Below are 25,517 nucleotides of genomic sequence, written 5' to 3' on the forward strand. Positions count from 1 at the left end.
CGACATCAAACATTACGGAGGGTGAAAAACAGAAAACAGTTGAAGAACTGATATGCTTAGCGGGTTTGAACACTGGAATACACGGCCATTCAGGCTAGTTGACATTTATCTCAGTTTTAAACGGTTTTCTTTCTATTACGGCTTTAATTGGAAACGTTCTTATCCTGTTGCTCTTCGCAAGCAATGTTCACTTCGTCCGTCATCAAAACTCTTGCTTCGCAGCCTTGCAACAACTAATCTTTGTGTTGGTCTTTTTTCAGAGCCTCTGTTTGTTACTTTGTTAGTGACTATTGTCAATGAACACTGGAAAATTTGTGATCACGTACTGGTCGGAGTGTCTGTGACAAGCTTTATTTTGTGTGCAGTGTCTCTGTTGACACTGACTGCTATAAGCGTGGACAGACTTCTCGCCCTGCTGTTGGGACTGAAATACAAACACATTGTCACTCTGAAGCGCACCTATATGATCATTGCTACCTTTTGGCTTGTGTCCACTGCTCTTCAGGCGATGTCCCTTTGGAATCCTCTTATAAGCTTGTGGGGCATGATTATGAATTATGCAGTCTGTCTAATAACCTCGATCTTCTCGTACACAACGATTTTCCTTTTTCTCCGTCGTCATCAAAGGCAAGTAAAAACCCAAGCTCAGGAATCGAACCAAACAAATCAACTGAACATAGCACGATACAGAAAGGTACTGTCCGCTGCATTATGGCTCCAGGTCGCATTAGTCGCTTGTTATCTACCCGAAGGTTTAGTGATGGCTTTGGTGAGTACCAGTAGTGAACCATCTGCAGCTGTTTTTCTCGGCTGGGGTTACACAACGACCCTAGTCTTCTTAAACTCGTCATTAAATCCGATTCTTTATTGTTGGAAGATAGAAGAAGTGAGACGAGCAGTGAAGACTACAATCAGACAAGTACTTTGCTGTTTATTCTGAGTTAGCTCTTGTCAGAGTTAGACGCGGAGAAATTTGAAAAAGGAGCTGTATTTCTATGGTTAAGCCTACTGTCCTTATTAATCCGGAGAAACTGTCCACCGAAAACGGAGTTTTTTGAAAACGCCCTTCAAACCAGAGGAATTTAAAAACGCTGGCTTTGCGTTTTAATGTGAGGGGAACACATTTTGAAAACGGAGCTTTTCGAAAACTTTCAAGTGTGCACATAGACGTTTCTGTCGCCGTTGATTTTTGCGCGCGTTTTCAAATTTCTCCGGCGTAGCGTGGAAGGCAAATATTTGTTGCGTCAGTTTCACAGTGAAAAAGCCTTTTTCTCTAATTTCTCCGGCGTAGTATGGCCGGGCCTTATATCCACCCTACGATGAAAAAAAGAAAGTCAAGAAAATAAACAGTGGGAAGATTTCCCCGAAAGCTAAAATCTTCTTGTCCGACAATATAAATAGATGCAGCTAATATGACCAGCCTTGACTTTTTAAATTTGCTATGTATTTAGTGATTTAAATTCTAAATGCCGACTCAAACCCACAGGGTAGAAAACCCAAGAAAACAGCTTGAATAGACAATGTTTTAATGGATTTTCCTTCAAAAGTTAGTCTAGACAGCAATTTTTCAAAGACGGTGTTTTTCAAATCTAGAGTCAACATTCGAGATGTTTCTTCATCGGTCAAGGGCACTCAACAATGGTTTTCTTTCAAAAACTTTAAAACGCTGTTTTGGGCTATCGGGATTGCTTTCAATGCTCTGAAGACTAATTTTGGGCTGTACTATAAAATGTTTATCTGTTTGGTCATTCTGCAGGGCATACTTGGGTCTTCTCAAATTTATTAGGGCCTCAGTTGTCTTTAGTTTTCCGAAAACCTTGCCTCTTATGTTACACTTTTTGCCTTTCCGAAAATCATAGCTGACCTTTTTTCGGTACCCAAAATGACGTCCTTATCAATCCGAGGCATAAATTTTCCAGTCGATAGATTTTTCTTTTAATTTTTTACTGCAGTCAAATAATGAGTTACTTGTGTCAGAAATGCGTACGCGCCAACGAGCAATACGTACCGCTAGCCATGATAACTATGAGAAAATCAACTCATGGGTTTCCTTTTCTTTCCTATATGAGTATGAGGCTCCGCTTGGCGGCCCGTGATTGCTTGAATAGATATCCGCAACTAAAGTAAAATATGTGAGTAAAAATATGTGAGACGTGTTGCGTAAATGGACGCCACAGGAAGAACATTTTAAATATCAAAAAAGCCTTTCACACTTTTGTTTGTCCGTCCGTTTCTCTTCTTATTTGACCCAAATAAATAATTGCTTTAAGGACGGTGTTTTTGTCAGTGCACACACGTTCTACGAGTTGCGCAAGTCATGGTTTAAGCGCCACGCCCGCGCTGGGGTTGACATTGACGCAATCAACTACGCTACCAACTACACAACTAAAATGAAGGCGAAATTTTTCTGCTGTGACCAAATAAACCTGTACTTAAACCAGGAACACCAGAATAGCAGTATATCGCTAACCACTAACTGTTAACGTCTTCTAGCTGAAAACCTAGCTGTTATCTGCCAAAAATTATACTGAAATCCAACTGTAAACATGTACCTGCAGATGGCGTAGTGCGCACGCAAAACAAGTGCGAGATATACAAATGTGTTACTTACTAGGGAGGTCCCAGGGAAAAATGTAATGGGCACCGTGGGAGTTTTCAAAAAAGATCAATAACTTTAAAAAAACGTGTGGTTACCCCAACATTTTATGTTATCAAATAGAAGTGGCAAGACTATTCAACACGAGATTAGTTTCTGGTTGTGAGCAAAAGATATTTAGACTGTATTTTAGCTGAACCAGAGGAAGGCTGTCAGAGACGCTAAAAGCGCTGCTGCAACGATTTTGTTATTAAAAACATACCAAAAATGGTTTTTATGTTACCGCTTACCATGCAGTTTTAAGATCTTTTTAAGTGTGTTTGTTTTTCCGTACGTAAAGGCAAATTCTAAGGAAATCTATGAAGAAATATCCTTTCCTTTTTTTTTTCAGAAAAATGCTGATGTCAGCATTTTTGTTGAGATACAAGGCTAATTGTCTCAAGAAAAAATGCGCGGCTACCCCTATTTTTCTTTGTGGATTCCAATAGCCCTTGCAAAGATCTCCATTTTCCTCATGGTCCTAACCTGGTGCAAAGACCTTTGTATTAAGCAGACACCGTCCTTAAATCCCTAAGGATGGCTGTTCAGTCTCATTAGCTATTAAGGTTATTTCGGGCAGCCATGTACTCTTTTTATTTTAACTTATTTTTGTTCATTTCATTTCTAGCTGAGTACAATTAAAGTTGTTGTTGTTGTTTTTGTTGTTCCTAGAATGTTTTGGTCAAATTTCAAGAAAATCCGTCAACGTCATAACGTTGCTATGATAACTCAGATCTTTATAAAACGTACCTCATTTGAAACTTAATGATGACGTTTCTTCCAATGAGCGCGCAGATAGTTGACGGGTAATGACAACGTTCCATCCAGTAATGGCCGAACGTAGGTAACGAAGGTAGTCAGGCCTGTGATATAGTGACGTAGTTCGAAAGTTGAACGGAGTCATGGGCAATGATGATGTATACAGGACACTTGATCTCGTGAAGTATATATGAAATAATTCATATTTGAACTGCGGTAGTAGATGAAAGTGAAGTATGATCATCGCAGTAAATTTTCCAATTTAAGCAACTGGAAAGAAGAAGCCTGAAAAAAATCAGGGAAAAAAATTCGCATGAATTATTTCATATATACTTCACATCATTTCACTGACGGGGAGATATGAACTCAATTAATTGACCTCGCTCCCAATGTGTGGCTTCATAGCTCAGTTGGTAGAGCATCGCACCGGTATCGCGGAGGTCACGGGTTCGAATCCCGTTGAAGCCCTGATTTTTTTCAGGCTTCTTCTTTCCAGTTGCTTAAATTGGAAAATTTACTGCGATGATCATACTTCACTTTCATACACTTGATCTCATTGGTTAATGTCCACGTATCGCTGTTGAGGCATTTGCCAAACCTTGCGACCAACGAGAGCATATGGGTTCCCGAGGTAAGTAACTTTTGATGTTTTAAGTTCTTTTTTGCATCATAATTGCTGGTGTTATCTTGAAAAATAACTGATAGAACGAAATCCGTGAAAAATTCGACATGGTTTTAGACTGATCAGTTCCACACTACGATTTGTCAGACGCAGATCACTTCCATTGAGTGGAAGACTGTCTAGACTCAAGCTTTGGTGAGACTTGAAGACGCAAGCTTTGGTGGTCTAGGCTAAATTCAAACATTCACCACTTCCAACGACCGAAAGACTCAGTAAACTAACAAGCTTTGGCAGTCCATCGTTGGTTGACAACCGAGCAAAGAAATCGATTTATACCGCTTAACAGTCACGTACCTAAAAGAATAAATTGAGTCATGGCGTTGCTGAGAAAAGCTTCAAAGAATCGAAGCGGACGTATGAGAAGGAGCTAGAAATTACGTTTTTTATCGTTTCAAGAATTTCTCGCATGTTGCAAACATTCGAATCGTTTCATCGTTTCATCGTTAAGTTGGAGTGCATTCTATAATTGCTCCTGAGGTAAATTGTGGTATCTCATAATTTCAGATAGCAAGGCCAAGGGAGTAGACTGTTTGAAGTATCAAAGAGTGATCTTCTTGAAATGAGAAAGACGTTGTTTTCGCCTCCTAAAGGAGAAAATTTAAAACATTAGCGGTAAGCTTAAGCTTATTACTGCGAATTTCATGAATCAGTTCTGTCTTTCATTGTTTTCTGGAGGTTTTAAGATATTTGTATCTTCAACTGATTTTTTTTGTCGAGACGATCTACAAGGAATATATTTTGTGAGCTTTTGTATCCAATGCTCTCTCGAAATTAATCTTTTTAGGTTTTTAATAGAGGGGGTAGTTGCAGTGTCAACTATTCCTAGCCGATTTGGTAACAAAAGAAAAAGGATAAAGTAACTTCACCCTTGGCTACCTCACAATCTGATACGCGTCGCGTGTAGGATCAGCTTAAGGCGTGCTCTTAAGTCAAACATAATAGCGCAAACTCTAGACCATGATGCGCTGCTTCCCCAAAGCGTAACGTGACTGAAATAATCGATTAAGTTTAAAAAAAATTGTCATGACCATGTCCATTAAGGTGTCTGGATACCGCTGATAACAATCATTTTCAATCAGCTTTTCGCCAGTCTTCCCTTATTCGGATCGATATTAAAATTACACCAGTAATTAATATTTGAAATGGGTTGACGTTTGCTGTGATGAATAGGCAATCGATATTTTCCATTAATTTTAGACAAAAAAATCGGTCACGAATTTTGTACGAAACGGAGGTAAGTAAAATATAGACCAATACAAAGAATGAAACACTTCTCAGTGTATATCATTTCAAGTAAATCGCAGGAATATTTCAAATTATACTTTCTGCATAGATAAATCTATGCAAAACAGACAGAGAGAACAGATAACAGTCCTCATTTGGGCGGTGTTTGAATCTGTAATCATTTCTTCAGATGACGAAAATGCACAGGTGACGAATAGCTGCCACCCATAACACGTTGCACGTCTGTACGTGTAGCTGTATATAAATAACTCAGTGGCTTATGGACTGCTCGTCAGAAAGCCAAAGGACATGCTGGAGGAAGTTACATTAACATTGGAGAAGTCAAACTCCCAATTCAATATCCCAATGGTTTTATTTGTAACAAATGAGTACTGTATTGTTAATTAACCAAAAACTCAGCATCTACCTTTCTTTGTTAATTGCGTGCAATTATTGATAGCCGTTGACGTAGTTAGTTGTAAACTGACTTGAAATATGCTTTTTATCATTTCTGTATTAACTTATTGTGATAGCTGGCTGTCTTGTCCAAACTTTAAATGTCTTCCGTAGTCAGCCGAAACGGCGCCTCGTTCAGCAGCTGCCTCCCGCAGCCGAAACGTTCTCTTCCCAGCTCTAAATTTGCTTAATTTTACTACATTTAATCGTATTTATAGTAATCTAAATGATAATTTTTTAGAGAGAATTGTCAAAATAGGTCTGAAACTTTAGTTAGCTATAGCTGTTCTTATATTTCCAAGAATAGAAATAGCCAGAAAGTTTATTAGTGTAGGCGTTTAACTCCGGCTAGGGACAGTCTCTAAATCTGATGCTCAAACTGTCAGGTTGTCTCTAGCATTTCATTCGGGATGCCCAGCCGTTACCATTTTACGAGGCACCAAATTACATTTATGACACGCAAAAGTATTTCTTGCATCTCTCTTCACATTGTCATGACTTAAAGGGATGGTTTCGCTGCTCGGCGCCTACCTTAGCCTGGGATTTGACTGATTCCACTGTTTATGAAACAATCAAAATTAAGCTGATAATTTTTGCGAGAAATGTTTCTTTAAAATTTCGTGGTCAGTCGCGAAAAAGCTGCGATAGAGATGATATTCCTCATTAGAAATTCCTTTTGTATGTACCGACTTCAAGCACCACTCAACAATATTGTTTATGAACCAATCGGATGCGAGCAGGTAACTCTTGCGTGAATCTAGAATAAATCCTTCTGCCCGAATAAGAAATTCAATGTTCAATTCTAAATTCGAGGCTGGTATTTAAATCCGTCTGCTTTCCTTAATTATAGCCTACATATGGTTCAGTCAAAAAGACAAAACGTTAGTTTATTATTCTCCTTTAATTCCGCGTCAATTTATGATTGCATGTTTGCCGTCTGACTGTTGGCAGGGCCTAAAAAACAAGTAATTATCCCTACCAATGAGCAGAAAATCGCCGAAACGTCTAATCGCTTTGTGTCAAAAGTTATACCGACCAAAACTTTTACTTTTCAAGAGAAAATAACGTTCTTAAACGTTGTTAATTAAGGCGGAGTATACGGAAGTGTAGTCATAATATGTTCATGATTAATTCATGATCTTCTTGTTGTCGCTTGGCTATATTTGGGTTCTAAATTTATTAACAAATCAGTTGCAGCCGGAGATCTCCCTGATGTTTCAGAAAATGATGGAGTCTATGTTTCTATTGCTCGTTATTTTTCCTCTAACATGGGTAAGTATAACTTTCGTCTCCAGTGTATGATCTTAAATCTGTCCTTCAAAACGCCGCCGGACACAAAACAGAAAAACAAAATGCTCTCTTACAGATCTCAAGTTTCCCCCTGCGTGATAGCAAACGTGGAGAGGTTTATACAGGTAGGCCGCTGTTTATTTCTTTTACTCATCATCTTTTGCCTTGAACGTATCTTGATGTATTTATTATTTAGAACATATATACCATAGGTAGCGAGACGAAACTGGTATTTTAATAAAGATTCAACAAAACTCTACACTTGATTTTAAATAAACGATTTGTATTTTCATTTGTAATTCATTAAAATCATAAGGTGATATTGGTTCAGCTTAGAGGTCGTACAAAACAAACTAAACCTTTCGATTTCTAGCTTACAAAATGTTGAAGGAAATTTAGAACAGTGAATTTTTATCCATTTTCGCTTTTAAGACGTCGAAGCATAGAGCCTACACAAGAAATAAATTGCGCGGTGTATGAACATTTTCAGGCGGTTTATTACTTACAGTTTTTAAATATTTACCTAGCGGTTTTTCTCTGTTGAAAACTCAAAGCTCGGCGACTTGACTGGCAAGTTTTACGGCTTCTTATACAATGCGGTTCTGCACGTTTAACAACCAGGTCTGGGAAAAAATAATAAGATTTTCCTAGGGTATAAACAAAGCAAGTAACATCAGTGTATGGTGAACTGATAATAGTCGTGATATCAGTCCTGCCGGCTTTCGTCATCCCTAGTCAATCTATTATGTAGACGCATTGACAAACATGAGCAAAACAATGATAGAGTTTTACAGATAACGAAATGAATCCCTCGGAATCAATAATAAGAAATGGTGCTAAAACCAAGTCAAGAATACAAGTACCAGCAATTTCTTTGTTTAAGGGATACAACGTTTTTCAAATCTCCGCTTAGTATTGGAGACAAGGTTCTCTAATAACACAAGTCAACTAATGTCACGGTGTCTTGGTGGTTCAGTTTTATTCAAGTAGTTTAAGACCAGCACTTCCAGACGAAGAAAACAACAAATGGTTCTGTCTTCATTCTTTAATTACAACTCCTCTACACTCACGTTAGCAATCATCTGTCAGTAACAGGAAAAAGTCCAAATGTCAATCACCATGACCTCTTTCTCCTGCGCAATTAATATAGTGTTTGGAGAATAGCGCAGATGTTTGCAGGTGCTCCATTTGCTGTAGCCGTAATAAGTTTTTGCTGTATTATTGGACTTCGACTGTGCATCAAAAATCAATTACGCGGATCGAATAAAATGTGTCCCCTGCCCTCAAAAAGTGCAGCTGAGACAAGATAAAGACCAAGAAAACCACAACAGTTTTCGATCCCTAGTGATGGGTTTCAAATAGATATTCATGTCTATGCAGTAATTTGTTAACAAAAACACTGCGTGTGTTCTAATCAGTTTCTTGTCAGTTTCCGTTGTCTGTTAGTTACGTGACTGAATGGAACCGAGAGAACGATGCCATTGCTTCAGTTGCGTGACATGTAGCGGGCGCATCTTAGTGTACAGTGTAAGTTCTTTCGGCGAAACTTAACAAAGCGTATCCACGCACCTCTATGGGGGTGAAGAAATATGCCTCCAGCTTGATTTACCCCACCACCTGCAGGATGAAACCTTGTAAGTTTACGCTAAGCTTTGCTGAGGAAATTTGGCCTTAATTTGAAATCACTCAGCGTTAAACTCACTTCTGAAATACGATTTTCTGTTTATTTTTCAACAAATTCAGCTCAATAGTTATCTGTTTAGTCAGTGGTGTTAGCAGACGTCAAAATTGTTCTTAACACTTCGGAGACCGCCTAAATTTCATCTCACGTGACCAGAGTCACGTGGACAAGACAGTATGGAGACCTTGCAGCATCTAAGAATTCTTCGCATTCCTAATGTAAAATTCCACATGATCTGTACTTCTTTAGCCTAAACGGGTCTAAGCCTGCATGCCCGCTTGGGATGAAGGCCCAGATTAACCAGTAATAACGCTTTCCCTGTCATTTTGAAAGCAATAGACCAGCTCCCAGTTGTCTTGATAGCTCAGTTGGTACTGAGAGCACTGCACCGGTATCGTAGAGGTCGTGGGTTCGAATCCCGTTCAAGCCGGAATTTCTTCCAGGCTTTAATTTCACAGCTGCTCTAGTTGGTATGTAACTGTGATAATCATTCAAGTTTCAACATCTCTTTTCGCAGTTCATACATATTCACTTACATTATAAGCTTAAAGAAAGCAGTAGGCAAGAAAATTAGAATTGATTAGGACCAAATGCTCCGCCCCAAAATTTGTATCCGTGGAAATTACTAAGAATTATCATTTGGATGGGGCAGTAAGGAACAAAAACACTTTGATAAACACAAGGTAAATTTTTCTACTTTCAGGAATTGAACGTTTAAGTCAAAAGAGTGAAAGAAAGCGCTCAGTTGAGGTAAGTGATTATTTAACTGGACTAAAGTAGAAATTCTTCTCTAATTTCAGGGAGCCTTACATCTTAAGTAAAAAGCTTTCAAGATATTACAGCAGAGATAAAAACAAATTAGTTTTTTCCGCTTTTAAGGAAACCCCAATCCTCTCTCGGAGAAACAGATGACGACTGGTACATTTACCCATAGTTCTTAGCGCAAGAATCATTTAACAACGTTCATGAAAACGTACAGAAAAGTTCTAACAACTTCAAACGTAGTATACAATATGTCGTTAGCATAGGTACAAATGTTGCAAAAATATCGCTTTCCTATTCTATGGGCAGTGTAAGGTTTGCATGGTATTGCCGGTCCATGTGCCGTCATCATTTTCCAAAATTGAAAATTACCAATTCTTCTGAAGATTTAGTTTCAGCGAATGTAAGAACCACTAAGAAATTGACGTTTTACAACGTTTAAGCTCGACAGAGGTTTTCATTTCAAGTTTGTAACAGAGCGCATTTGAATTTCCAAGTTTATGCGTTGCGTGGCATTAAACTGGCGGCCCGAGAAGGCTCTTTCAGTTCTTGCACTAGAATAAGTATTAATTTCAATCTGTCGATGCTCAGTCTACGGTAAATTTTCGTTTCAATGGTAAAACTTGATGAGGTGTGTTTCTGCTACTTTACGACCACCCTGTTGGTGCCCCTCCGAGCTGGGCACGAACATGGGTCTCCAGAAAATTCTCTATAAATTTGGTTAAAAAACTTTTCCAAATAACGCCCAAATGAAAAACCGCAAGAACCTAAATCTTGGCGAGGGTTTTTATATACCAGTCACCTATCATAGCCCAGATTCTTCACCGTATTTATTGAATGAATACAATTTTTGTTGGGGCTTCAGCCTCCACTATGCTACCGTCTGCGGAATTTATTTCTCTACATGTCGCGTATCGCGAGGTCTTCTGGGAGGAATTGATTAGGCTTATATGACTTGATCGTTCGATACGGCGGCCATTGCTGTTTACATGTAATATTTCAGATATTTTTCGACAGTTTACCGTCGCGAGTCAAGGTAAGTTATTTTCCATTTCTAAATTGCTTTTCCTTGTTTTAGTTATATGTTATCTTTCTTCCTGCACTGCCCTCGAGAACTGTGTTCTCTTTGTTATTTCAGTTAGATCTTCGATTGTGAGAAAATTTCTTCGGCGATACAAGATTTGTTTTTTATAACAGGAAAACCGCTGGCACTAAAAACAATTAATAACCTATATACTCGTCAGGGGTTCTTACATAAACTAGTTCGCCTCTTTCACATAGTGAAAACACGATCGATCCGCTATAAGTACTTATCGATGGACACGCTGAGACCAGTGAAATCTCTTCAAAGCCATCTGAATGACCGCTCCACGGATGTTTCCATCGATTCCAGATTTGGCTCTGGTCTTCCTATAGGATTCCACGTGCGAATTAGGACTATTTAAACGCTACGGTTTCCTAGCGCGCCAATCTTTTCAACGTTTTCTATAGCTTCAAGCAGGAGCCATAATCGGGGACGGAGACCGTACGTCTTGGGATCCGCGCGCACCTATGATATGGGACAATTTTTCTATTTTTAGAACAAACTGCGCCATCCTGACGTCATATATCCGCGCGGATCCACGCACATGTCGGGAGCTCTCGCGTGGATGTTGTCACGTTGTCTGATCAAATGGTGAGAGTGGCAAGATTCTCTTGCAGATTTTTCACAGCGATGGCAGGGAATAAGGCAAGGAATAAGATCCAGGGCTCTAACATGTAGTTTTATGCTCTGAGCTAATGGAAAAGGTGAGTTTTTCAGGGTCGAAAGCAAGACTTCAATTTCGCGCTGTGAATGAATAATATCTGCTCGCGCGAGTTGTACGCGTAAGCTTTTGCGTTTGTCACGGTTCTGTAAAGAAAAGTTATGTAAGAAAACTCTTTACTCTGGTATCGAATTAATTTGTGAGTTTCCCAAACAATGCTTAATCATAACCAAACCCTGTTTTTGATAGTTTCTTATTGTTTCTGTTTGTTTGGCGAGTTTGCAAAAGTTTTTGAAAGGAAAGTCTCATTTGCATAGTGCAGCGCGTGCACTTTCAAATCCGAGTCGGTGTTTTCAATTGTCAACAAAGCTTGACAAAGATTTCTTTCGTTGTCTTTTGTGCCGAGATGCAGCAACAATTTTCACCAACGCCAAAAGGCTACTAACATCATGTGTGTTTCTACAACATAGTGAAATTTTACACCGCGAAAATAAAATAGACAAGGAGTTTTGATAATTCAACCAACAAAATCGAAATCGTTATGTGAGTTGATTAAGAAAGCGTCATCGTAATTTTGCTGATTATTTCTGCTGTATTCACCTATTTTCAGCTAAGCTTTTAATATGTTCTCAAACATTTATCAACCTTAAATATGTTTAAAAACTAGAGATATTATATGAGTTCGATGTACCTTTTCACACGAAAGTGGGGAAGTCCAGTTTGTCATGTTTTACTGACTGTACAAAACACGCATCGGCGGGCGCTCTCATTCATCGACAACAGGCAATTCATTGGATTTTTACACAAACAAAACTAAGCAGCATCTACAGACATAAACTTAATTGTCACTTACTGGGCCTTGAAAAAACAGCGTTGCTTACAATTCAGCGAAACTCAAACTTGCAATTATCATTATTATTTTTTTGCTTTTCGTTCGTGATAGACTCTAGGGCGAAATCCTCGCAAGCGTGTGGCAAGAGGAGGGAAACTTTGAAGTCCTAAAACGCTGCTGTATCCAAATATATCTAACTAGTTTTTTTGCTGGGGTTTGGAAAAGCTGTTAATCTTCAACATATGTGAAACTTGGAGTGGAGTAAGGTGGAGCTCTTGTAAAAGAAGCAGCGGAACACAACTTGGTCACAGTGATCTAAAGCGGCACATAACTAAATCCGACACTGGCTTACTTCACTCAAACTGGAGCAGCTTACGACGAAAATACTGACATCCCAGTAAAATTCCAACAGACATGAACGCATTAAGTTGTGGGCCAAAAGCATCAAACATCTGGGGAATTTCGGACGCCATTTTCCCACGCTACATCCGCAAAAATCCTCGCAGCATGTCCGCACGTGTGCCTCACGGGATGGCGCAATTTGTTCTAAAAATAGAACAATTGTCCCATATCATGGGGACAACCCCAATACTAGAAATGGCGCGCGCTTACGATCTCCGTCCCCGATTATGGTTCCTGCTTCAAGTTAATATTGTTGCGGAATCTATACTCTACCTAGCTTCACCATCATCGCTACAGTCAGGAAACAATTGTTAGTCTTTATATTCTGTCCTGTATTTTTCTTATCGCTCGGCTCTTCTTCACATGTATTTTTATTTATTTTTCTAGTCGAACCTCGCTCGATCTTTCAATACTCAAGGGGCTCCTCGAGTCTCTTCAACAGAGCGTGAGTTCGAAATCTCTAGGCGTAGCGTCAACAAGAACTGTAAGCTACACTTCCCTCAAGAACAGAAGATTGCCATCACAAATAAAGCAAATAAATAAAGAAATGAAATAATATAAGATTTTAACCGACGGAATGTACTAGCACAAGCTCAGTGTGCTTTCATTTTGGTATTCACTGAGAAGAAACCAAATTCAGCATATATTTCAGATGATATTTCAGATGTTTCTTCAAAAACAATAATTCATTGCAGGCTTAAAATCATAGGAATATACTCTCCTCCCATCGCTTCGGTGGGTTTGGCACTTAGGTGGAAGCCACCTTTCTGAGCGATTGTAAACAGTCACGGTAAGTCTACCACCTGTACGTTTAAGTGCCAACCTGCAACCTGTAACCTGCAACCTGCGCCCTGCAAAATTTTCCTGCCGCATCAATTGAACAATACCGGTCGAGGAAGCGAAGGATGCCTTATTACATGTTCAACGGGGATGGATTCTTACCATGTCTTAGCTAAATGTGTTTTACTTGACAACATTGAAACAAATTCTGGACATGTACAGAAATGATGGGCTACATTTTGTCTACATTCCGTTGCTTGTAAGGGGAAGTGAATGATGTGGAGAACAATCCAGGCCCTGCAGTATATAATAACACTAATCCAACAACCATTCTGTCTGCTGGCCAAAAGTCAAGGAACTGACAAAAGCACACTTTGGTGAAAACGTCGGTAAGCAGTGTGTTGCAAATTATGTTCACTTGATTATGGTTAAAATTTACAATCAAATAGAAGACACTGTACTCAGAATGTGCTTATTGGATCGAGCCTATACAGTTCTACAAGATATAAATTCTGTACAAAAAGTGCGTATTTGCCGTTAATTGTTACAATGAGGTTAACTAATATTCCAGGAAGAGTTTCGGTTTTTGCGAGAATGTACATTAAATGCAACGTAATGCAATTTAATACATTGTTAATTATTTTTACTCTTGACATCAAACAATGCCCAATATATGTCTCCTAAAAATTCACTTGCAGAAGCATTTTCAAATAATTTTCTCGAACCACAAAGCTTTTGATCTTCCTGAGATTTTACTTAAATGATGTATAAGAGCAGCTGAAAACTAATATTCATACAAATTTTCGCTCCGAATGGGTTCTTGGTTTTGTGATACACTACGCTTGAATTTCTAAGCTTTTGCGTGACGCGGCATTTACATGACGGCCTGGAGGGCTGTCGTGATGGTCAAAAAAGTGACTTATTTCGGGGAATTTGGCTATCTGAACAGTTCGTGTCTTAGAAAAAGTATTATTTTAATGTTTTAGAGTTCCTCGAGGGATAAATTCACGCTTTTGTAGCAAAACTCAGAGACAGATGTTTCTGTTGGTTTCCGGCCGCCATGTTGGTGCCCATATGGATGTGCACCAGCATGGCGTCTCCATACAAATCTCTATAAATTTAGGTAAAAAATTTCTCCGCATATCTCGCATAAGAAAAATTGCTGTGACCAGAATTTTGGCGAGAGTCTTTGGATATTTACCCTCTTTCATTTCCCAGATTCTGGACTTTATCTATTGACCGGTTTTGATTTTTATTTTGATCTATTTTGAATCACGTGACACTGAAAACCAGCAACAGTGTGTCAAACACCGAAGACCACATTCCATCACATTTCCAACACCTCAAATTTTGTCAAAAATTCTCAGCTGTGTGTTATATCTTTAAAACTCTTCTCCATAATTGCAAATGTGGTTAAACACGGTCTTTCATGCTTGAAGTATTACATCATTGTTTCTACAATTGTTGTTTGTTACAGTTTTAAAGACGTCGAAGCACAGCTTTGACATATTTTTAATTTAACTTCGAGGATTTGCATAGGATACCCCTTTCATTTGGGAGATGCACTTTGGTCAGCGTTGAAGAGCTTAAAAACCGATTATATTTGCAATTGTCTTGCTCACAAACATGGACTGGTCCTTTCAAACTGAAAGGTGTACTGCACATGTCTTAATTTGTGGTTGTCGAACTGATAAGCAACACTGAGTTCAACACGACCAGGATTCTGATTACAGTGAATGAATGTGTGCACAAGAAATTCTCCTAAAAAAGCTGATAACAGTTGTATCGTGTTCTTCAAATAACATTTAATTAACTAACTTCCCCTGCGAATAGCATGATAAAAAATATTTTATTATCTTATTGTATTTTAAAACAGATCCAACCGATCAAAGTAGTATTAGGTTTGACAAAACAATTATAACACCTACAATGAGAGACATCTGTACCAGGTCATGTGAGCATAAGAACCTAGTAAACCAGAGTGAAACACACTGAGCAATGTGGAACACAGTTCCTTTAGACATAATTTTTATGTTTGTTGTGTAGCATTTGACTTTTCATCAAGTTTCAGCTGATAAACCTGTACTGTATACTTTTCATGTGAGTCGCTGGAATCCCTTAATTACACAACTCTTTATACAGCTGTATGTTATCAGCCACTTGAAAAATAATATTGAATCCAGAAACAAAAATGGACGCACTCTTCCATCCAGAAATTATTATGCAAACTACTCGTCAATCATCAACATGTACTTTTAACATCCCAAGGATCTTCATGTATCAAAAGAGGCATGCAAACTATATGAAGAATATGTTTTTTATAGTGTTTTTACTGCATTTACAGTAAAATTTTACCACATTTTGCTTCATATTAAAGCTAGCAATCAACAAAAGAACCTGCTTCGTGTATGCAAATTGATTATTGTTATTCCATGTGACATCATTTCTTTCCAGTCATGACAAAACCTGTTCAGAACTTCAGTGGAATCGACACCATTGACAAGGTGTCTATTTGGGACCAACTGTTGAATTCTCAGTTGCTGACGTTAGTAGGTAACTGGCTTAGATATTGCAGCAAACCCTCTTGACAGTACATGAGCAAGTTAATTTGATATCTGTAAACAGTCTTCAATAAAATAAATAACAACTCACCTATGTTGATACCAAATAATCAATATTACTTTATTTATTTAAATTTATACCTTTATCTTTCTAGTGATGGCCTATTCACTTGTATTACTTTAACTCCCGAATACTAACGTTTAAAACTCGCACTCCAACTGAATGGAATAAAAGTAAATATAAGCCCACACGAGTACGCACACACATAGAGACTACTGGTTCTGTGACAGATGTGTAAACAGAACTGATTTCAGCTCCTGAAACGACTCCTATCGTGAAAACCCACCCACCCACCCCCCATTTTAACGGTGGGAGTCGTTTCAGGAGCTGAAATCAGTTCTGTTTACACATGCTGTGCACAGAACCAGTAGTCTCTATGTGTGTGTGACACAACATGAAAAGAAGGGTCACGCGTATAATACAAAGTGTCACAGAAACCGAAGCATAGGAGCGCATTTTTTTTTTATCGACAACCAATTTTTCGACAACCATTTTTGGAGAAAGGACACATCTTTTGGTTGCAAAAAGTACAAGGTCTAGGATCTGCGGACAAATACCGTTTTGTAGATAGCTATTTTTACCTCGCAAGCTTGGTTGTCGAAAGTGCACCCAATACTAGGAGTGCATTTTTTTTCAACAACCAAATTTTCGACAGCCAATTTTCGACAAGGACACAGTTTTTGGTTGCAAAAAAAGTACAAGGTCTTGGATCTGCGAACAAATTTTCGGTTGTCGAAAGGACGCACAATTACACAATACATGCAAAAACAGAACAAACATGGTTTTGCAAGAAAAACTTCTGGATTTCGACAACCAAACAATAGTTCTCCAACCTTCCAATGTTGTTGCTCTATTTTTCCCAAGAGCCAAAGACGCAGCAGAAGCAGTCGAAGACGACGATGCAGCAGCAGACAAAAGCCCAGCAAATACAGCGACAAAACAAGCCTTCGAAAGCGAAGACGCAGCAAAACAAACCTTTGGAAACGCGGACACAGCAGCAGACGAAGACGCGGCAAAACAAACCTTCGGAAGCGCGGACACAGCAGCAGACGAAGACGCGGCAAAACAAAACTTTGGAAGTGCGGACACAGCGGCAGGCGAAGACACAGCAAAACAAGCTTTTGGAAGCGTACACACGGCAAATGCAGCTACAAAACAAACATTCCGAAGCGCAGACACAACAGCAGACGAAGCCGCAGCAGCCACAGCAAATACAGCGACAAAACAAACCTTCCGAAGCATGGGCCTCCGGTGCGAAAAATCCGTCGCAACGCACCTTCTTCTGGAAAACGCGTACCAAAGCAACCTGTTGTCCGACATTTCCAAGGTAGACTATCTGGAAGGGAACCTCGGTAGCACAAATTTGCGCCCGCTGGAGGGTCTGCCGGCATTCGTAGACGACATATTTGTCTTTGTCTACGTTTCTCGAGAGGAGTGCGTCTTCCAGAGAGGAAAACTCCATTGCACAAGTGGGGAGAAGGGGGTCGCAAAACTAGTGGTGGCGAACATCGCGAACGCTTTGGAAAGAGCCCTGGGGAAAAGGGGCTACCTGCAGACGTCCCTCGTGCACACGGTCGTGGTCGGAGAAGCTGCAACCAGCACAATCCGCGCAACAATTGCGAGAATCGAGAAAGACACACTCTACAAGGCGAAAGGAAAATGGAAAGAAATCCACCCGAAAAAAGAGATTGCCGGGTATTTCGTGGCGAAATGCGATGTTTCCGAAATCCCTCTGGAGGATATCCACAGCAGTCTGCGTGTTTTCGAAAAATGTCTGGAGGGCCATGGCTACGGAATCTACAGCATAGACTACACGCAGGATTTTTCAGGAGTTCTGGATCGCGAAGCGCTTGTGGCCCACCTTGATTTTCGAAAGGCGGAGGATTTCTGCACTGCAATCGCCAAAGAACAGCCGACGATTCTAGAAAACACAAAAACCGTCGGGAAGCACGTCTGCACCTGGATAGCCGCAACCGCAGAAGGGCGCACAGCACGCACAAAAATATACAACAAAGTCGTGTCGAATTTCGAGGCAGGAGAAATCCGCGAACCTGTGTGCGGCCATCTGGCAGACTACGCCGACTGCCCCAACCTGCACCTCCGCCAAACCTTCTAACACCCGGACGTGCAAGCCCGAGGGTGCACACGCATCGAAGTCTCTCTGTACGCGCCCCCACTGTACGAACTTTCGAGCAAGAAAGCCACAGAGTACATCGGGAAAGTCTTGGAGCAAGTTTCCACCGAAGACGAGGAGGACGGCGTATTCGTGGTCCAACCACCCAGCAAACAGTGGCAAAACCTTGCCAAAAACCTGGATCGGTGTCTGGTTCTCGCGGACAGACCGCAAGGAAATATCTTTGTTGGCTGGTATGCGCACACAGGAACAGGAAGAATTTCGGGGATCCACGTGCGCCCCACATCAGCGAAAGTGCGAGACCAAGAAAAGTGGGAAAAAGCTGTCTTGTGGGCGGCGGGGGACTTTGGCTTTCGGAAATGTCCAATTTTTCGGGTAGACATCCTGTCCGCAGACGAAGAAGGGGTGGAGCTAGGCCCGCTCCGTTGCTACACGAAAGACGAAAACGCTCGCACAATACTCGCCGCGAGCAAAAAACCAACACAGCTCCACCCAAACGAGGGCGACCCGTCGAAGCCTCTACCGCCAACAGACAAAGTTGTGTGGGAATGGTGGGACAAAAAATGCCACGCAATCGGCAACGATTCTTCGAAATACGAGCTCCAAGAAATACAAGAAATCGCAGAACAGCGCAAAATATCCGCACTTTCGACAAGAAACAGAGAAAAAGTTCTTGCAGAGATTTGGCACGCCCGCACAGCCGAGGAGTGGAGACGAGAGATTTGGCAAAGAGAAGAAAAACAGCGAAAAAAAGAGGAGGAAGCGGCAAAGGCTCGAGTAGCGGAAATTGCCAACCTGCGAAAGTACGCCGAGGCGAAGAAAAAAATCGAAGCAAAAAGCATGGAGATTCGTGCAAAAGTTGTTCGAACTCTGTCTGGGGGGGGGGGGGGGGGGCAAAAAAAGTTTCGGAATTGCTAGCAGGCAGAAAATGGGATGTACTAGGCTTTCGAGGCAAAGACGGCAAATACCGAGTTGTATTGCGGCATGGGGAAGAAGAGGCAGTTGCTGTTTGGGCGCCAAAAGGTTCGCAAAAAATCCTTCTAGAATGTGTGGACAGCTTCCGTTCGGCCGAGGAAGACAACACTGGTCGGAAGCTTTTCTGACTAGTGGCTTTCTCCGGTGTCGAAAAATTTGGAGGGTTGGAGTTGGAAATCGAACCATCTAGAACTTTCAAAAACAGGGAAGGAAAAACCATCGTGTGGAACCCCATACAAGTGCTATCCGCGCCAGACAGCGGAAGACTTGCACTCTTGCAGGCTCTAGGATCAAAATGCGAGGAGTACGAAGCCCTTCGTGTGGAATTGGCCAAAAACTGTCTGCAGAAAATCCCCGCGCCGGGAAACAAAACGACGAAAAAAACAACAGACTTGCCGGAAGGGGAGTACATATGCAAACGTTTCGCTACTACAACCTTTCGAAACGCCTTGCGGACCATTCTGTTCTTGCTCCCGCTCGGAGAAGATGGGGAACCGGCAACAGACGAAGAAACTCCAACACACGGAGTCTTTCTGGAAAAAGAGATAGCGGCGATGGGCGGCATCGAAGCGCTAGAAAAAAGAAAAACCCCATTGCGTTGCTGGCTTGGCGAGGAGAAGACAACACCGAGCAAGAGAAAGTGCCGCAGGGTTGCGATAGCGTAGCCTTCTACACGGGAACAATAGTTCCACCTTCGAAGCAGAAAACAAAGTCTCCATCGCAAGCAACAACAAAGAGTTCTCCAAGATTCCAGTCCAACCATTTTTTCGCTGTCTCCGAGTCGATATGGCCTACAATGTTCACAGATTTGTTTTCCAACGAAGAGACATACTTGCAAAGAGCGGACCAATCCTTCCAACAAACCTTTTCTTCTTCCAGCTGCTGGTATTTTTTCTCGCATGCACGGAATTGTTCGAAGCGGAAACGTGGAAGCTGTCCTTCTTTTCGAACAAGTTCCATTGCGTATATACTTGTGTTGCTTCTCTCCAAACCCCGCGACACTTTCTATTCTACAACATTGCACGAACTTTTCTGGTGGAAGGTACTTTTTTTCGGGTGGCGTGTCGCTCTGTGCAGCCTTCCACTTTTCCAGTTTTTGAGATCCACATAGCCACAGAAGAAGGGCAACACCACCAAGCCCCAAAACAAGTCCAACCACTTCCACGACACCAAAAAACAGCAGACATTGTCGCATTGGCTGCACCAACAATTCTATCGGTTTTTTCGCGCACAGCGTTGCTATTTTTCTCTATGCTCTGCAGGATTCCATCTTTCGTTTCTTCCACACCCACTTCCAACCCACGCAAATCTGCACCGATGTCTTCCACATCTTCGAAATGGCTCTCTTGCAACCCCAACAAAAGATCCATATTTTTTTGCAAGTCGTGCACATTGTCCAAGATCTGGTACAAAAGCTCGCTAGTTTACTCTGTTTTTGTTTCCGCAGCTTGTTTCGGTTCTATTGCAGCGGCTTGTTTCGGAGCGATTGCAGCGGCTTCTTTCCAAATTCTGTATAGCTTTGTTGTGCCAATCCCGAAGCGCTCCCAGATCGATGCGGGCGACTCCTTTCCCCGCGCGGCAACGATTTCTCGAATTTCTTCGGCAGAAAGCTTTTTTGCAGGAGGCATGTTTGCAAATATAGCAGTATGTGCAGAATCCCAAATGGAAACAACTAGTGTCTTGTTTGTGCAGAATTCCAAATGGAAACAACTGGTGTCTTGTTTGTGCAGCAATTCCCCCAATTTTTTTTCTTTGCATTTGCACAGTATTTGCACAGTATTTTCTTAGCATTGCACAACATTTGTATACTAGATGGGGAATTGCTGCACAAACAAGACACCAGTTGTTTCCATTTGGAATTCTGCACAAACAAGACACTAGTTGTTTCCATTTTGGGATTCTGCACATTTTGCTATATTTGCAAACATGCCTCCTGCAAAAAAGCTTTCTGCCGAAGAAATTCGAGAAATCGTTGCCGCGCGGGGAAAGGAGTCGCCCGCATCGATCCGGGAGCGCTTCGAGATTGGCACAACAAAGCTATACAGAATTTGGAAAGAAGCCGCTGCAATCGCTCCGAAACAAGCCGCTGCAATAGAACCGAAACAAGCTGCGGAAACAAAAACAGAGTAAACTAGCGAGCTTTTGTACCAGATCTTGGACAATGTGCACGACTTGCAAAAAAATATGGATCTTTTGTTGAGGTTACAAGAGAGCCATTTCGAAGATGTGGAAGACATCGGTGCAGATTTGCGTGGGTTGGAAGTGGGTGTGGAAGAAACGAAAGATGGAATCCTGCAGAGCATAGAGAAAAATAGCAACGCTGTGCGCGAAAAAACCGATAGAATTGTTGGTGCAGCCAATGCGACAATGTCTGCTGTTTTTTGGTGTTGTGGAAGTGGTTGGACTTGTTTTGGGGCTTGGTGGTGTTGCCCTTCTTCTGTGGCTATGTGGATCTCAAAAACTGGAAAAGTGGAAGGCTGCACAGAGCGACACGCCACCCGAAAAAAAGTACCTTCCACCAGAAAAGTTCGTGCAATGTTGTAGAATAGAAAGTGTCGCGGGGTTTGGAGAGAAGCAACACAAGTATATACGCAATGGAACTTGTTCGAAAAGAAGGACAGCTTCCACGTTTCCGCTTCGAACAATTCCGTGCATGCGAGAAAAAATACCAGCAGCTGGAAGAAGAAAAGGTTTGTTGGAAGGATTGGTCCGCTCTTTGCAAGTATGTCTCTTCGTTGGAAAACAAATCTGTGAACATTGTAGGCCATATCGACTCGGAGACAGCGAAAAAATGGTTGGACTGGAATCTTGGAGAACTCTTTGTTGTTGCTTGCGATGGAGACTTTGTTTTCTGCTTCGAAGGTGGAACTATTGTTCCCGTGTAGAAGGCTACGCTATCGCAACCCTGCGGCACTTTCTCTTGCTCGGTGTTGTCTTCTCCTCGCCAAGCCAGCAACGCAATGGGGTTTTTCTTTTTTCTAGCGCTTCGATGCCGCCCATCGCCGCTATCTCTTTTTCCAGAAAGACTCCGTGTGTTGGAGTTTCTTCGTCTGTTGCCGGTTCCCCATCTTCTCCGAGCGGGAGCAAGAACAGAATGGTCCGCAAGGCGTTTCGAAAGGTTGTAGTAGCGAAACGTTTGCATATGTACTCCCCTTCCGGCAAGTCTGTTGTTTTTTTCGTCGTTTTGTTTCCCGGCGCGGGGATTTTCTGCAGACAGTTTTTGGCCAATTCCACACGAAGGGCTTCGTACTCCTCGCATTTTGATCCTAGAGCCTGCAAGAGTGCAAGTCTTCCGCTGTCTGGCGCGGATAGCACTTGTATGGGGTTCCACACGATGGTTTTTCCTTCCCTGTTTTTGAAAGTTCTAGATGGTTCGATTTCCAACTCCAACCCTCCAAATTTTTCGACACCGGAGAAAGCCACTAGTCAGAAAAGCTTCCGACCAGTGTTGTCTTCCTCGGCCGAACGGAAGCTGTCCACACATTCTAGAAGGATTTTTTGCGAACCTTTTGGCGCCCAAACAGCAACTGCCTCTTCTTCCCCATGCCGCAATACAACTCGGTATTTGCCGTCTTTGCCTCGAAAGCCTAGTACATCCCATTTTCTGCCTGCTAGCAATTCCGAAACTTTTTTTGCCCCCCCCCCCCCCCCCAGACAGAGTTCGAACAACTTTTGCACGAATCTCCATGCTTTTTGCTTCGATTTTTTTCTTCGCCTCGGCGTACTTTCGCAGGTTGGCAATTTCCGCTACTCGAGCCTTTGCCGCTTCCTCCTCTTTTTTTCGCTGTTTTTCTTCTCTTTGCCAAATCTCTCGTCTCCACTCCTCGGCTGTGCGGGCGTGCCAAATCTCTGCAAGAACTTTTTCTCTGTTTCTTGTCGAAAGTGCGGATATTTTGCGCTGTTCTGCGATTTCTTGTATTTCTTGGAGCTCGTATTTCGAAGAATCGTTGCCGATTGCGTGGCATTTTTTGTCCCACCATTCCCACACAACTTTGTCTGTTGGCGGTAGAGGCTTCGACGGGTCGCCCTCGTTTGGGTGGAGCTGTGTTGGTTTTTTGCTCGCGGCGAGTATTGTGCGAGCGTTTTCGTCTTTCGTGTAGCAACGGAGCGGGCCTAGCTCCACCCCTTCTTCGTCTGCGGACAGGATGTCTACCCGAAAAATTGGACATTTCCGAAAGCCAAAGTCCCCCGCCGCCCACAAGACAGCTTTTTCCCACTTTTCTTGGTCTCGCACTTTCGCTGATGTGGGGCGCACGTGGATCCCCGAAATTCTTCCTGTTCCTGTGTGCGCATACCAGCCAACAAAGATATTTCCTTGCGGTCTGTCCGCGAGAACCAGACACCGATCCAGGTTTTTGGCAAGGTTTTGCCACTGTTTGCTGGGTGGTTGGACCACGAATACGCCGTCCTCCTCGTCTTCGGTGGAAACTTGCTCCAAGACTTTCCCGATGTACTCTGTGGCTTTCTTGCTCGAAAGTTCGTACAGTGGGGGCGCGTACAGAGAGACTTCGATGCGTGTGCACCCTCGGGCTTGCACGTCCGGGTGTTAGAAGGTTTGGCGGAGGTGCGGGTTGGGGCAGTCGGCGTAGTCTGCCAGATGGCCGCACACAGGTTCGCGGATTTCTCCTGCCTCGAAATTCGACACGACTTTGTTGTATATTTTTGTGCGTGCTGTGCGCCCTTCTGCGGTTGCGGCTATCCAGGTGCAGACGTGCTTCCCGACGGTTTTTGTGTTTTCTAGAATCGTCGGCTGTTCTTTGGCGATTGCAGTGCAGAAATCCTCCGCCTTTCGAAAATCAAGGTGGGCCACAAGCGCTTCGCGATCCAGAACTCCTGAAAAATCCTGCGTGTAGTCTATGCTGTAGATTCCGTAGCCATGGCCCTCCAGACATTTTTCGAAAACACGCAGACTGCTGTGGATATCCTCCAGAGGGATTTCGGAAACATCGCATTTCGCCACGAAATACCCGGCAATCTCTTTTTTCGGGTGGATTTCTTTCCATTTTCCTTTCGCCTTGTAGAGTGTGTCTTTCTCGATTCTCGCAATTGTTGCGCGGATTGTGCTGGTTGCAGCTTCTCCGACCACGACCGTGTGCACGAGGGACGTCTGCATGTAGCCCCTTTTCCCCAGGGCTCTTTCCAAAGCGTTCGCGATGCTCGCCACCACTAGTTTTGCGACCCCCTTCTCCCCACTTGTGCAATGGAGTTTTCCTCTCTGGAAGACGCACTCCTCTCGAGAAACGTAGACAAAGACAAATATGTCGTCTACGAATGCCGGCAGACCCTCCAGCGGGCGCAAATTTGTGCTACCGAGGTTCCCTTCCAGATAGTCTACCTTGGAAATGTCGGACAACAGGTTGCTTTGGTACGCGTTTTCCAGAAGAAGGTGCGTTGCGACGGATTTTTCGCACCGGAGGCCCATGCTTCGGAAGGTTTGTTTTGTCGCTGTATTTGCTGTGGCTGCTGCGGCTTCGTCTGCTGTTGTGTCTGCGCTTCGGAATGTTTGTTTTGTAGCTGCATTTGCCGTGTGTACGCTTCCAAAAGCTTGTTTTGCTGTGTCTTCGCCTGCCGCTGTGTCCGCACTTCCAAAGTTTTGTTTTGCCGCGTCTTCGTCTGCTGCTGTGTCCGCGCTTCCGAAGGTTTGTTTTGCCGCGTCTTCGTCTGCTGCTGTGTCCGCGTTTCCAAAGGTTTGTTTTGCTGCGTCTTCGCTTTCGAAGGCTTGTTTTGTCGCTGTATTTGCTGGGCTTTTGTCTGCTGCTGCATCGTCGTCTTCGACTGCTTCTGCTGCGTCTTTGGCTCTTGGGAAAAATAGAGCAACAACATTGGAAGGTTGGCATGACGAGCTTTGCTCAGGAAAAAAATCTATGCAAATTAGGTTAATAATAAGCCATGGGTGTGTTGAATCCACCCATGGCTTATTATTAACTGTAACTGAAGATCGAAGTTCGCAAGTTTTGTACGATCGAGGTGTTATTTGTCACATTTACGGTAACACATAATGACACTAATTTAGTTACAAAGCCCATCCAGCGGCATTATTTTTCTCATGCGGTCCGCAGCTTTGTATATTGTCACGTTTCATGAAATGGCCGTAATAATATCTATTAAAATGTCCTGAAATCTCAAGTTAACATATAAGACTGAGGTAAGATATTTCCAAACTTTCGTGTTCGCGGAACAAATACCGCTAGCAGACCAGTTCCCTATGGAGAAAGAAAAAAAGAGGCAGATATTATGTTAAGCACGAAGATGATTCCTGTCTCAAAATATTGAAACAACTCAAAATACGGACCTCTCAAAGAAGGCAAGAAATGCTGGGGTGCAAGCAAGTGAAATAAATAAAGCAGAAAAGGTTAGCATTATTATTCTGCTCGACAGATAACAACAGTTCAATCAAGAACTGACTACCCAAGTAAGACGGAATTAGCTAAAGTGCGAGGTTAATATTCTGCCCACAGATAACAACAGCTCAGTAAGAACTGACTACCCAAGTAAGACAGAATAAGCTGGCGCGCGAGGTTAATATTCTGCTCGACAG

At 42.2% G+C, this 25,517-nt stretch overlaps 1 protein-coding gene across 3 annotated transcripts in view; it reads left to right on the forward strand.

The window, feature by feature from the left end:
• The first annotated feature begins 5,038 nt into the window (after positions 1-5,038).
• The window catches only part of LOC145465961 (adhesion G protein-coupled receptor L3-like), a 48,399-nt gene continuing 27,920 nt past the window's right edge, over positions 5,039-25,517 (forward strand). The window contains exons 1-3 of one of the 3 annotated variants that reach the window (XM_081449733.1): positions 5,039-7,028; positions 7,123-7,171; positions 9,431-9,477. In XM_081449733.1, coding sequence (XP_081305859.1) covers positions 6,891-7,028; positions 7,123-7,171; positions 9,431-9,477 — 234 coding nt within the window. In that variant the 5' untranslated portion in view covers positions 5,039-6,890. The remainder of the gene's footprint in view (positions 7,029-7,122; positions 7,172-9,430; positions 9,478-25,517) is intronic. The other 2 variants (XM_081449731.1, XM_081449732.1) reach the window with 2 other exon arrangements.

This window comes from Orbicella franksi, chromosome 13, assembly GCF_964199315.1.
Source record: "Orbicella franksi chromosome 13, jaOrbFran1.1, whole genome shotgun sequence".
Lineage (NCBI taxonomy): Eukaryota > Metazoa > Cnidaria > Anthozoa > Scleractinia > Merulinidae > Orbicella > Orbicella franksi.